The following is a 12,913-nucleotide window of genomic DNA, read 5'->3' on the forward strand; positions in this document are numbered from 1 at the left end:
GACAACTAACTTTCTCACCCTCCATCTGAATTTGAAATTCAATCATATTATGGTCACTCATTCCTAAAGCATCTTTTACTACGAGATAATTTATTAATCCTGCCACGTTACACAGTACTAGATCTAAGATAGCCTGCTCCCTGGTTGGTTCCGCAACTTACTGTTTAAGGAAACTATTCCGGACACATTAGGGATGCATGCAATAAAGGTGCAGCAGTTATCATGGGCGACTTTAATCTACATATATACTGGGCTAACCAAACTGGTAGCAATGTGGTGGAGGAGGATTTCTTGGAGTGTATTAGGGATGGTTTTCGAGACCAATATGTCGAGGACTGGCCATCCTAGACTGGGTGATGTGTAATGAGAAAGGACTAAATCAGTAATCTTGTGGTATGAAGCCCCTTGGGGAAGAGTGACCATAATATGGTAGAATTATTTATTAAGATGGAGAGTGACACAGTTAATTCAGGGCCTAGGGTCCTGAACTTAAGGAAAGGTAACTTCGATGGTATGAGACGTGAATTGGCTAGAATAGACTGGTGAATTATACTTAAAGGGCTGATGGTGGATAGGCAATGGCAAACATTTAAAGATCACATGGATGAACTTCAACAATTGTACATCCTTGTCTGGCTCAACCGTGGCTAACAAGGGAAATTAAGGATAGTGTTAAATCCAAGGAAGAGGCATATAAATTGGCCAGCAAAAGCAGCTAACCTGAGGACTGGGAGAAATGTAGAATTCAGCAGAGGACGACAAAGGCTTTAATTAGGAGGGGGAAAATAGAGTATAAGAGGAATCTTATCGGGAACATAAAAACTGACTGCAAATGCTTCTATAGATATGTGAAGAGAAAAAGATTAGTGAAGACAAACATAGGTCCCTTGCAGTCAGAATCAGGTGAATTTATAATGGGGACAAAGAATGGCAGACCAGTTGAACAAATACTTTGGTTCTATCTTCACAAAGGAAGACACAAATAACCTTCCGGAAATACTAGGGGACCAAGGGTCTAGTGAGGAGGAGGAACTGAAGGAAATCCTTATTAGGCGGGAAATTGTGTTAGGGAAATTGATGGGATTGAAGGCCGATAAATCCCCAGGGCCCGATAGTCTGCATCCCAGGGTACTTAAGGAAGTGGCCTTGGAAATAGTGGATGCATTGGTGATCATTTTTCAACAGTCTATCAACTCTGGATCAGTTCCTATAGACTGGAGGGTAGCTAATCTAACACCACTTTTTAAAAAAGGAGGGAGAGAAAATGGGGAATTATAGACCGGTTAGCCTGGCCTCACTAGTGGGGAAAATGTTGGAATCAATTATTAAAGATGAAATAGCAGCGCATTTGGAAAGCAGTGACAGTATCGGTCCAAGTCAGCATGGATTTATAAAAAGGAAATCATGCTCGACAAATCTTCTAGAATTTTTTGAGGATGTAACTAGCAGAGTGGACAAGGGAGAACCAGTGGATGTGGTGTATTTGGACTTTCAAAAGGCTTTTGACAAGGTCCCACACAAGAGATTGGTGTGCAAAATTAAATCACAAGGTATTGGAGGTAATGTGCTGACGTGGATAGAGAACTGATTGGCAGACAGGAAGCAGACAGTCAGGATAAACGGGTTCTTTTCAGAATGTCAGGCAGTGACTAGTGGAGTGCCGCAGGGCTCAGTGCTGGGACCCCAGCTATTTACAATATACATCAATGATTTAGATGAAGAAATCGAATGTAATATCTCCAATTTTGCAGATGACACTAAGCTGGGTGGCGGTGTGAGCTGTGAGAAGGATGCTAAGAGGCTGCAGGGTGACTTGGACAGGTTAGGTGAGTGGGCAAATGCATGACAGATGCAGTATAATGTGGATAAATGTGAGGCTACCCACAAAAACACAAAGGCAGAATATTATCTGAATGGTGGCAGATTAGGAAAAGGGGAGATGCAACGAAACCTGGGTAACATGGTACATCAGTCATTGAAAGTTGGCATGCAGGTACAGCAGGCGGTGAAGGCGGCAAATGGTATGTTGGCCTTCATAGCTAGGGGATTTGAATATAGGAGCAGGGAGGTCTTACTGCAGTTATACAGGGCCTCACCTGGAACACTGTGTTCAGTTTTGGTCTCCTATTCTGAGGAAAGACTTTCTTGCTATTGAGGGCGTGCAGCGAAGGCTCACCAGGCTGATTCCCGGGATGGCAGGACTGACATATGAGGAGAGACTGGATCATCTGGGTCTGTATTCACTGGAGTTTAGAAGAATGAGAGGGGATCTCAAAGAAACATATAAAATTCTGACGGGACTGGACAGGTTAGATGCAGGAGGAATGTTCCCGATGTTGGGGAAGTCCAGAACCAGGGAACACAGTCTAAGGATAAGGGGTAAGCCATTTAGGACTGAGATGAGAACAAACTTCTTTACTCAGAGTTGTTGACCTGTGGAATTCTCTACCGCAGAGTTGTTGATGCCAGTTCATTGGATATATTCAAGTGGGAGTTAGATATGGCCCTTACAGCTAAAGGGATCAAGGGGTATAGAGAGAAAGCAGGAAAGGGGTACTGAGGTGAATGATCAGTCATGATCTTATTGAATGGTGGTGCAGGCTCGAAGGGGCGAATGGCCTACTCCTGCACCTATTTTCTATGAATTCCTCCTCAAGACTACCCTGGCCAATTTGAACACGTGGACATAAAACTATAAAGTAGACACATGAACAGAAAGTTTATACCTAATAGACGCCTGTGGAGGAATAACTGTCTGACTGTCTTCAGTGTGAGGTTTCCTTGGAGTTCGCTGCAATTCACCTCTATAAAGAAGATACTTTAATAAATCAAAAATCATGCAATAACATTTTTTATTGTAAACATTATTCGATAAAATAAAATGGTGTGGAAAGTTACAAAGTTACGAACAATGACGGACAGGTAAAGACCATCTGGTCCATCGAGTCCGTCCCACACAATTGCGATACCTTGTGCATTACAACTTATACACACCACCCCAGCCGAAACCCTGTGACCATGTCATCTCCTGGGAGAGGCAAAAAAAGATATAAAAAAAGCACAGGCCAATTTGGGAAAAAAAAAATCAGGGAAATTCCTCTCTGACCCATCTAGGTGATCAAAGCTAGTCCAGGAGATCACTCTGGCCATTAAATTCCCTGCAGAACCTATCTTCTGTAAGAGTCAATCTCCGCCGCAGCCTGAAACAAATCCAGCTTTTGCTTGATGGAGTTCAGTGATTCTGCATCCACCACACGAGGGCAGCTTGTTCCAGAGGCCTACTATCCTCGGTGAAAAGAACCACCTTCTGACATCTACCCTTATAGAACTTAAATTTGTGCCCCCTGGTCCTGCCTAACCTATTTCATTGAAATAAACGGTCAGCTGGAACACTGTCTATTCCCTTCATTATCTTATAAACCGCAATCATATCCCCCCAAAGTCTATATTGCTCTAAGGTAAAGAGTCCCAACACTTTTAATCTATCTTGATAACTAAGATGCTTTAGACTTGGAATTAGTCTAGTGACCCTCTTCTGCACCCTTTCCAGAGCCTTAATGTCACCCATCATGTGAGACCACCAAAACTGGGCACAGTATTCCAAGTGCGGCCTGACTAAGGTCTTGTACAAGGACAAAACAGTACGCCTCGTCTTATACTCAATTGTCCTATGGATACACCCCAACACCCTATTTACTCTAGCTACCGCTGCACGACATTGCTTGTGTACCTTTAAGGATGTATGCACTAGAATGCCCAAATCACTTTCTATCTCCACCATCTTTAATGCCTTTCCCTGGAGGGTGTATGAATGTTATGCATGTGGGCAGGGTAAATGCTCAACACTGCACTTATCTAAATTATACATGATTTTCCAGTCATGAGCCCAGTCTCCCAACACATTAAGATCTGCCTGAATCCGGTGAGCCTCTTCCACAGTTGTAGCACTTGCACAGATCTTTGTATCATTTGCAAATTGTGCCGCCAAACCTGAATCCAGATCATTAATAAAAATTGTAAAAAGCAACAGCCCCAACACTGATCCCTGCAGGACCCCACTGGTGACCAGTCTCCAAACAGATCCAAATCCATCTATAACTACTCTTTGCCTGCATCCTGCCAGCCAGTTCTGGATCCACCTCAATATATTTCCACTAATACCAGAGGCTCTGATCCTAGAGAAGCCTCTTATGTGGTACCTTGTCAAAAACTTTGGAAATCTAAGTCGACAATGTCTACCGGGCTTCCCTCATCCACCGATTTTCTAACTTCTTCAAAAAATACAATTAGATTTGAGAGACATAACCTCTTTTTTATGAAGCCATGTTGGGTGTCCCGAATATGTCCCACCCTATCCAAATATTCATATATTGCATCCCTTATGATTCTTTCAAGCATCTTCCCTATTACTGATGTTAAACTGATGGGCCTACAGTTACCTGGGTTCTGCCTTGTCCCCTTTGTTAAAAATGTGGACTACATTAGCCTCCTTCCAATCTGTAGGAACAATTCTAGATTGCAATGAGCTATAAAAAATACAGGCCAGGGGCTCTCACATCACATGTCCCATCTCCCAGTGGACCCTCTGGTGGATATTGTCCAGCCCTGCTGCTCTATTTTTAAGTTCTTAATTCTTTCTAAAACAATATGCTTGACTATGTTAATGTCACTAGTAGTAAAACCAGTATCATTAACTTCTAACATTTGAGCATCATCCTCAAGGGTGAATACTAATGAAAAGTACTCATTTAATATATTCGCCATACTCAGTGAGTCATTTGTAACCTGTCCTTGAACACCCTTCAGTGGCCCAATACAGTCTTTGATAGTTCTCTGACTCTTCACATAACTAAAAAAGCTCTTCCTATTACTGCCATGGTTGTCTATAATCCTTTTTTCCATTAGTCTTTTTGCTGTTCTAATAGCAGCCATGGTTTTCTTTAATTGTTCTTTGTATTCAACCCAATTTATTTGAGTGTTGAATGTCTTTAATTTATAGAAAAGTTCTGTTTACATCTTATTTGTCTTTGTGCATACCCAGTTAGCCACCTCAACTTTTTTTTTTTTTTAAAAAGCTTTCCATTTATATTCAAGATCGGTCACATCACACCGAGGAGGGTTAGCCAATTTACATGTTCCAAATCATCTGCCATTTTGGAGAAGTTTGCCCTTCTGAAATCCGCCACAAGTTTCAGGTTCTCAGTAGCTTTACTTCCACTAGCCAGTTGGAACCGTATAATGATATGATCAGTGTTGCCCAGATGTTCCCCCATATGGAGGCCTGATACGAGGTCAGGCTCACTACTAAACACCAGATCCAATATATGATTTTCTCCAGTTAGTTCATTAACATGTTGAGTCAGGAAATAGTCCTGTATACTTTCAATACATTTTTCAGCTGCATTTCCCACCACAACAGCAGGTAAACCATGCCAGGAAAATTCGATTCACCCACCAGGCAAAGTTGGCATTTTATATTAAAAACATCAGTGACTTGTTGCTATAATAACTCATTATGTTCAAGTGTCTGACCTGGGGGCCTATAACAATTACCAAAGATTAATCCCTGCCCATGAGGTTGGTCCACTTGACCCCAGGTAGGTTCACTTGAGCCTGATGAGGCAATATCAAGTCTCTTTCTCTCGCTGTTAAGATTCACACTGATAAAAAGGTATTCCCCTCCAACATTCAATTGAATCAGAATTATCCTGGATCATTGAGGTTTTCCTTATTTTATAGAGCCTGCAATAAAGGCACGCATTTTTGCTAGAGATTTTAATTATGTATTAAACACAATGTATTACAGCAGTGGTAGTCAAACTGGGGTCCATAGAGACTTTCCAGGGGGACACGAAATAACGTGGAAGCACAGCTGGAGGCAGGCCTGGGTGCGAGCCAAGAAGCAGGAGCTGAGTGTGGCAGCCACATGTACAGTGCAGAGTAGAACGAAAACCAACTCAACAGCAGCTATTTAATTGGCATATCATAAGATAACAACCCATGAAAGCTCGAATTTTTATTTCTGACTGAGCTCCAATTTAATTGCACACCAGTAACTTAAGATGTTAATTGTGAAAAATAGATGGCACATCTTATGCAACATATGGTCATAAAAATGTAGAAAAATGAACAGAAAGTTTGTACCTAACAGAAGTTTGTGGAGGAATAACTGCCTGACTGTCTTCAGTGTGAGGTTTCCTTGGAGCTCGCTGAACTTCACCTCTATAAAGAAGATATTTTAATAAATCAAAAATCATGTAATAATTTTTTTTTACTGTAAACATTATTTGATAAAATAAAATGGTGTGGAAAGATATCCTATCACTCTCTAATATTCAATTGAATCCAAATTATCTTGGATCATTTTGAGGAGCCGAGTGTGACAACCACATGTACAGTGCAGAGTAAACTGGCTGCCCCATCGAGGAGGGGAGATGCCTGAAGGTCATAAACACATTTAGAATCAATTCCCAAATTGTTGTTTGCCAACAAAATAGCTTTCCTAGTTGATTAGGCTAAAAAACAGTCGACTGCTTAGCTTCAGGTTGCAGTTTAGAAACCATCCCTTAAATCGGAGGAGTATGGCTAAAAGTTTCATCAGTTCGCAAGTATCTTCCCTGGATAAAATGCTATGCTATTTTAGAAAGGAAGGAAAACAGACCGACCCGGCTAATCCATTGGAAGAATCCTCTTTACAACAGATCACCGACTTTGCAATGATACAAAGTAGTATGTGGCCAAACTCATGCCAACTTCTAAATACAGTTGGTACTAAGTCTCCTTAGCATTGCTATATAAACATTTTCAGGAAATACTGTGGTAGAGTTTAAGCTGCAGAATTAGGGACACTTTCTCTACCTCACCTGGGGAAAAACATCATATCAAGAATAGACAGACTGCAGTGAGAAGCAGGTAATATTCACATTGAAATATTGATGAGAATTTTGTTCAGTCAAACATTTCCCCAAAATGTTTTGATGACCACAATGAAACAATGAACATTTCTTCTTAATTAAATGGCCCAGAAATCGTGGCCTCCCCGAGTCCGTACGGAGTTTTTCATTATACTTTACAATAAACTTACCATAGTGGGGAGGGTTTTTAACAATAAAATGTGTTTTTATAACTTTATTTTAAAATGTTTTCATGTATTTTAAAACTCTTACGCCTGTAAAAGTAGACTATGTGCCTGCTTTCATCAGTCGCAAGAATTTTGAGGGCATTTGCTGGGCGAAATAAGCGTAAATCCTGCAATTTTGCCCTTGCAAATGTCCTTGATCCCGATCGGCCATGTGACTCCAGCTCCAGGCCTGTGCACGTCCTGACATGCACACGCTGCGCAGTCATGAGGGGCCTCAGGACCGGGATCTCGCGTGGCCGCAGCAGCTTTAGGTATGTGGGCATCTTTTTTCTAAAATCTATTCGAACACCCGCGGGAAAGAGAAACCGGGATTTCTGCACCAATATCTTCTGTAGTTTTCAAGTGTAGTGCATTTTAATTATTGGATGTCTATTTACAGGATTACTTAGATGCATTTCCAACTTGATATATAAAGGGTAGATTTATTCTGTGCTCTCCCATACTCAAACAACTTCAGTGAAGCCCCTCCATTGTGTTTCAAAAGCTGACAGTAGTGGCCCCTGCCACTTGAATCTCTAGTTGCTGCACTTTTTAATCCACCTGAGCAGGTAGCATCAGTGTAACATCTCATCCAAAAAATGAGAACATCTTGGAAGGACTTCTGATAAGGCACTAGCTCAAACTGAAATAGGCCTATAACAGCCAAGTGGGATCACAAAGATAAAGAGCCGACGAAATGTAACACTTCAAAATGCTATAGTTTGAAAGGGATTATATGTTAAGTGACTAGAAAATAAAAAAAAGCACCTCCCCCACTCCTTACAGAAATCTAATCACAGATGAGGAAATCGTAGAAAGGAATGTAGAGACATCATTTCTGTGATGGCCATCCCAGTTGAGGTGGCATTGAGGTACAGACAAAGACACAAGGAGGAAACCAAGATGATTCTGACAAACATGATCTGGCAGACCTGAATATCTCACTCTCGAAGAAGGCGGTGTGTATCGGTAAGGGGAGGAAGGGAGAGAGAGAATAGAAACCAACACAACAGGAGCTATTTAATTGGCAGATCATCAGACAACAACCTATGAAAGCTCGAATTTTTATTTCTGACTGAACTCCAATTTAATTGCACAAAAGTAACTTAAGATGTTTATTGTGAAAAATAGATGGCACATCTTCGTCAACACATGATCATAAAAATGTAAAGTAGAAAAATGAACAGAAAGTTTGTACCTAACAGTCGTCTGTGCAGGAATGACTGTCTGACTGTCTTCAGTGTGAAGTTTCCTTGGAGTTCGCAGAACTTCACCTCTATAAAGAAGATACTTTAATAAATCAAAAATCATGTAATAGCATTTTTTAATGTAAACATTATTTGATAAATTAAAATGGTGTGGAAAGTTATCCAATCCCACTCCAACATTCAATTAATTCCAAATTTTCTTGGATTATTTTGAGATTTTCTTTATTTTATAGAGCCTGCAATAAAGGCACGCATTTTTGGAGATTTTAATTATATATTAAACACAATGTATGACAGCAGTGGTTGTCAAACTGGGGTCCATAGAGTCTTTCCAGGGGGACGCGAAATAACGTGGAAGCACAGCTGGAGGCAGGGTTGATGCGGGCCAAGGAAGGAGCAGAGTGTGACAGCCACATGTACAGTGCAGAGTAAACTGGCTGCCCCATATAGGATTGATTTAGAATCAATTCCCAAATAGTTGTTTACCAACAAAATAGCTTTCCTAGTTCACCAGGCTAAAAAAAAAAACAGTAGAATGCTTAGCATTGGATTGCAGTTTAGAGGTCATCTCTTAAATCTGAGGGGTACGGCTAAAAGTTTCATCAGTTCGCAAGTATCTTACCTGGATAAAATGCTATGCTATTTTACAAAGGAAAACAGACCGACTCAGCTAATCCACTGGAAGAACCCTTTTTACAACAGATCATCATAGGCGGTCCCTCGGACGAGGATGACTTGCTTCCACAGGAAAAGGAATGAGTTTGCAGAAGTTTCAATGAAGGACCCGATATTCCAATCCTCAACTCGAGGGGTGGAAGATGTCTGCGTGGATTTAAAAAAAAAAAATGTGTGGCGACCGTTGCTCATCAACCACCACACGGGCTTGACAGAGCTAGACCTTTATCCAGTGGCTAGGGTTAACCAGGACAACTGGAGACCTGCTCTGCTGCACGGACCAAGCGTGCACACATATTGCAATGTGGGCTGGACCAGCTGCCCAAGGGCCCATGGCACTCCTGGGCCCCGTACGCCATTTGCAGCACATCCACCACGATCTCTCGCCGCTCCTCTGCCACAAATATTCGCCGCACCTCTGCCACAATCACTCACTGCTCCTCCGCCATGATTCAACTTTGCAGAGACCGGCCTCAAGATCACAGTCTTTGCAATGACACAAAGTAGTGTGTGGTCAAAATCATGCCACCTTCTAAATACAGTTGGTGCTGAGTGTTCTTAGCATTGCTTTACAAACATTTTCAGGAAACACTGTGGTCGAGTTTAAGCTGCAGAATTAGGAACACTTTCTCTACCTCACCTAGGGAAAAACATCACATCAAGGATAGACAGACTGCAGTGAGAAGCAGGCAATATTACACATTGAAATATTAATGAGAATTTTGTTCAGTGAAACAGTTCCACAAAATGTTTTGATGGCCACAATGAAACAATGAACATTTCTTCTTGATGAAATATCTTCTGTAGTTTTCAAGTACATTGTATTTTGGTATTGGATATCTATTACAGGATTACTTAGATGCATTTCTCGCAACTTCCAACTTGAGATATAAAAGGTAGATTTATTCTGTGGTCTCCCATTCCTAATCAACTTCAGTGAAGCACCTCCATTGTGTTTCAAAATCTGACGGTAGTGGCCCCTGCCACTTGAATCTCCAGTTGCTGCAAAAGAGTTAGGACTCAACCAAGAAATTTACATTTTTATCCACCTGAGCAGGTAGATGGGGCCCCAGTGTAACACCTCATCCAAAAAATGAGAACACCTTGCAAGGACTTCTGATAAGGCACTAGCTCAAACTGAAGATAGACCTATAACAGTCAAGCAGGATCAGAAAGTTAGAGAGCCGAAGAAATGTAACCCTCCAAAATGCTATAGTTTGAAAGGGATTATAAGTTAAGTGACTAAAAAGAAAAAAATCCCACCTGCCCCACTCCCAACAGAAATCTAATTACAGATGTGGAAATCATAGAAAGGAACTTAACATCCAGAGGTATTCAACATTCAGGAAGGATAGAATAAAAGGAAAAGGAGGTGGGGTAGCATTGCTGGTTAAAGAGGAGATTAATGCAATAGTTAGGAAAGACATTAGCTTGGATGATGTGGAATCTATATGGGTAGAGCTGCAGAACACTAAAGGGCAAAAATCGTTAGTGGGAGTTGTGTACAGACCTCCAAACAGTAGTAGTGATGTTGGGGAGGGCATCAAACAGGAAATTAGGGGTGCATGCAATAAAGGTGCAGCAGTTATAATGGGTGACTTTAATATGCACATAGATTGGGCTAGCCAAACTGGAAGCAATACGGTGGAGGAGGATTTCCTGGAGTGCATAAGGGATGGTTTTCTAGACCAATATGTCGAGGAACCAACTAGAGGGGAGGCCATCTTAGACTGGGTGTTGTGTAATGAGAGAGGATTAATTAGCAATCTCATTGTGCGAGGCCCCTTGGGGAAGAGTGACCATAATATGGTGGAATTCTGCATTAGGATGGAGAATGAAACAGTTAATTCAGAGACCATGGTCCAGAACTTAAAGAAGGGTAACTTTGAAGGTATGAGGCGTGAATTGGCTAGGATAGATTGGCGAATGATATTTAAGGGGTTGACTGTGGATGGGCAATGGCAGACATTTAGAGACCGCATGGATGAATTACAACAATTGTACATTCCTGTCTGGCGTAAAAATAAAAAAGGGAAGGTGGCTCAACCGTGGCTATCTAGGGAAATCAGGGATAGTATTAAAGCCAAGGAAGTGGCATACAAATTGGCCAGAAATAGCAGCGAACCCGGGGACTGGGAGAAATTTAGAACTCAGCAGAGGAGGACAAAGGGTTTGATTAGGGCAGGGAAAATGGAGTACGAGAAGAAGCTTGCAGGGAACATTAAGGCGGATTGCAAAAGTTTCTATAGATATGTAAAGAGAAAAAGGTTAGTAAAGACAAACGTAGGTCCCCTGCAGTCAGAATCAGGGGAAGTCATAACGGGGAACAAAGAAATGGCAGACCAATTGAACAAGTACTTTGGTTCAGTATTCACTAAGGAGGACACAAACAACCTTCCAGATATAAAAGGGGTCAGAGGGTCTAGTAAGGAGGAGGAACTGAGGGAAATCTTTATTAGTCGGGAAATTGTGTTGGGGAAATTGATGGGATTGAAGGCCGATAAATCCCCAGGGCCTGATGGACTGCATCCCAGAGTACTTAAGGAGGTGGCCTTGGAAATAGCGGATGCATTGACAGTCATTTTCCAACATTCCATTGACTCTGGATCAGTTCCTATCGAGTGGAGGGTAGCCAATGTAACCCCACTTTTTAAAAAAGGAGGGAGAGAGAAAACAGGGAATTATAGACCGGTCAGCCTGACCTCAGTAGTGGGTAAAATGATGGAATCAATTATTAAGGATGTCATAGCAGTGCATTTGGAAAATGGTGACATGATAGGTCCAAGTCAGCATGGATTTGTGAAAGGGAAATCATGCTTGACAAATCTTGTGGAATTTTTTGAGGATGTTTCCAGTAAAGTGGACAAAGGAGAACCAGTTGATGTGGTATATTTGGACTTTCAGAAGGCTTTCGACAAGGTCCCACACAAGAGATTAATGTGCAAAGTTAAAGCACATGGGATTGGGGGTAGTGTACTGACATGGATTGAGAACTGGTTGTCAGACAGGAAGCAAAGAGAAGGAGTAAATGGGTACTTTTCAGAATGGCAGGCAGTGACTAGTAGGGTACCGCAAGGTTCTGTGCTGGGGCCCCAGCTGTTTACATTGTACATTAATGATTTAGACGAGGGGATTAAATGTAGTAATTCCAAATTTGAGGATGACACTAAGTTGGGTGGCAGTGTGAGCTGTGAGGAGGATGCTATGACGCTGCAGAGTGACTTGGATAGGTTAGGTGAGTGGGCAAATGAATGGCAGATGAAGTATAATGTGGATAAATGTGAGGTTATCCACTTTGGTGGTAAAAACAGAGAGACAGACTATTATCTGAATGGTGACAGATTAGGAAAAGGGAAGGTGCAACGAGACCTGGGTGTCATGGTACATCAGTTATTGAAGGTTGGCATGCAGGTACAGCAGGCGGTTAAGAAAGCAAATGGCATGTTGGCCTTCATAGCGAGGGGATTTGAGTACAGGGGCAGGGAGGTGTTGCTACAGTTGTACAGGGCCTTGGTGAGGCCACACCTGGAGTATTATGTACAGTTTTGGTCTCCTAACTTGAGGAAGGACATTCTTGCTATTGAGGGAGTGCAGCGAAGATTCACCAGACTGATTCCCGGGATGGTGGGACTGACCTATCAAGAAAGACTGGATCAACTGGGCTTGTATTCACTGGAGTTCAGAAGAATGAAAGGGGACCTCATAGAAACATTTAAAATTCTGACGGGTTTAGACAGGTTAGATGCAGGAAGAATGTTCCCAATGTTGGGGAAGTCCAGAACCAGGGGTCACAGTCTAAGGATAAGGGGTAAGCCATTTAGGACCGAGATGAGGAGAAACTTCTTCACCCAGAGAGTGGTGAACCTGTGGAATTCTCTACCACAGAAAGTAGTTGAGGCCAATTCACTAA

At 41.9% G+C, this 12,913-nt stretch overlaps 1 protein-coding gene across 9 annotated transcripts in view; it reads right to left on the reverse strand.

Annotated features, from left to right (window-relative positions):
• rb1 (retinoblastoma 1) overlaps nt 1-12,913 on the reverse strand; it is a 456,612-nt gene that overhangs the window by 277,967 nt on the left and 165,732 nt on the right. For 8 of the 9 annotated variants that reach the window (XM_070894055.1, XM_070894054.1, XM_070894053.1 and 5 more), the window contains 3 exons: nt 8,319-8,396; nt 6,145-6,222; nt 2,727-2,804 (listed from right to left, as the gene is read on the reverse strand). In XM_070894055.1, coding sequence (XP_070750156.1) covers nt 2,727-2,804; nt 6,145-6,222; nt 8,319-8,396 — 234 coding nt within the window. The remainder of the gene's footprint in view (nt 1-2,726; nt 2,805-6,144; nt 6,223-8,318; nt 8,397-12,913) is intronic. The other variant, XM_070894052.1, reaches the window with a different exon arrangement.

The sequence above is a fragment of the Pristiophorus japonicus genome, chromosome 11, assembly GCF_044704955.1.
Source record: "Pristiophorus japonicus isolate sPriJap1 chromosome 11, sPriJap1.hap1, whole genome shotgun sequence".
Lineage (NCBI taxonomy): Eukaryota > Metazoa > Chordata > Chondrichthyes > Pristiophoridae > Pristiophorus > Pristiophorus japonicus.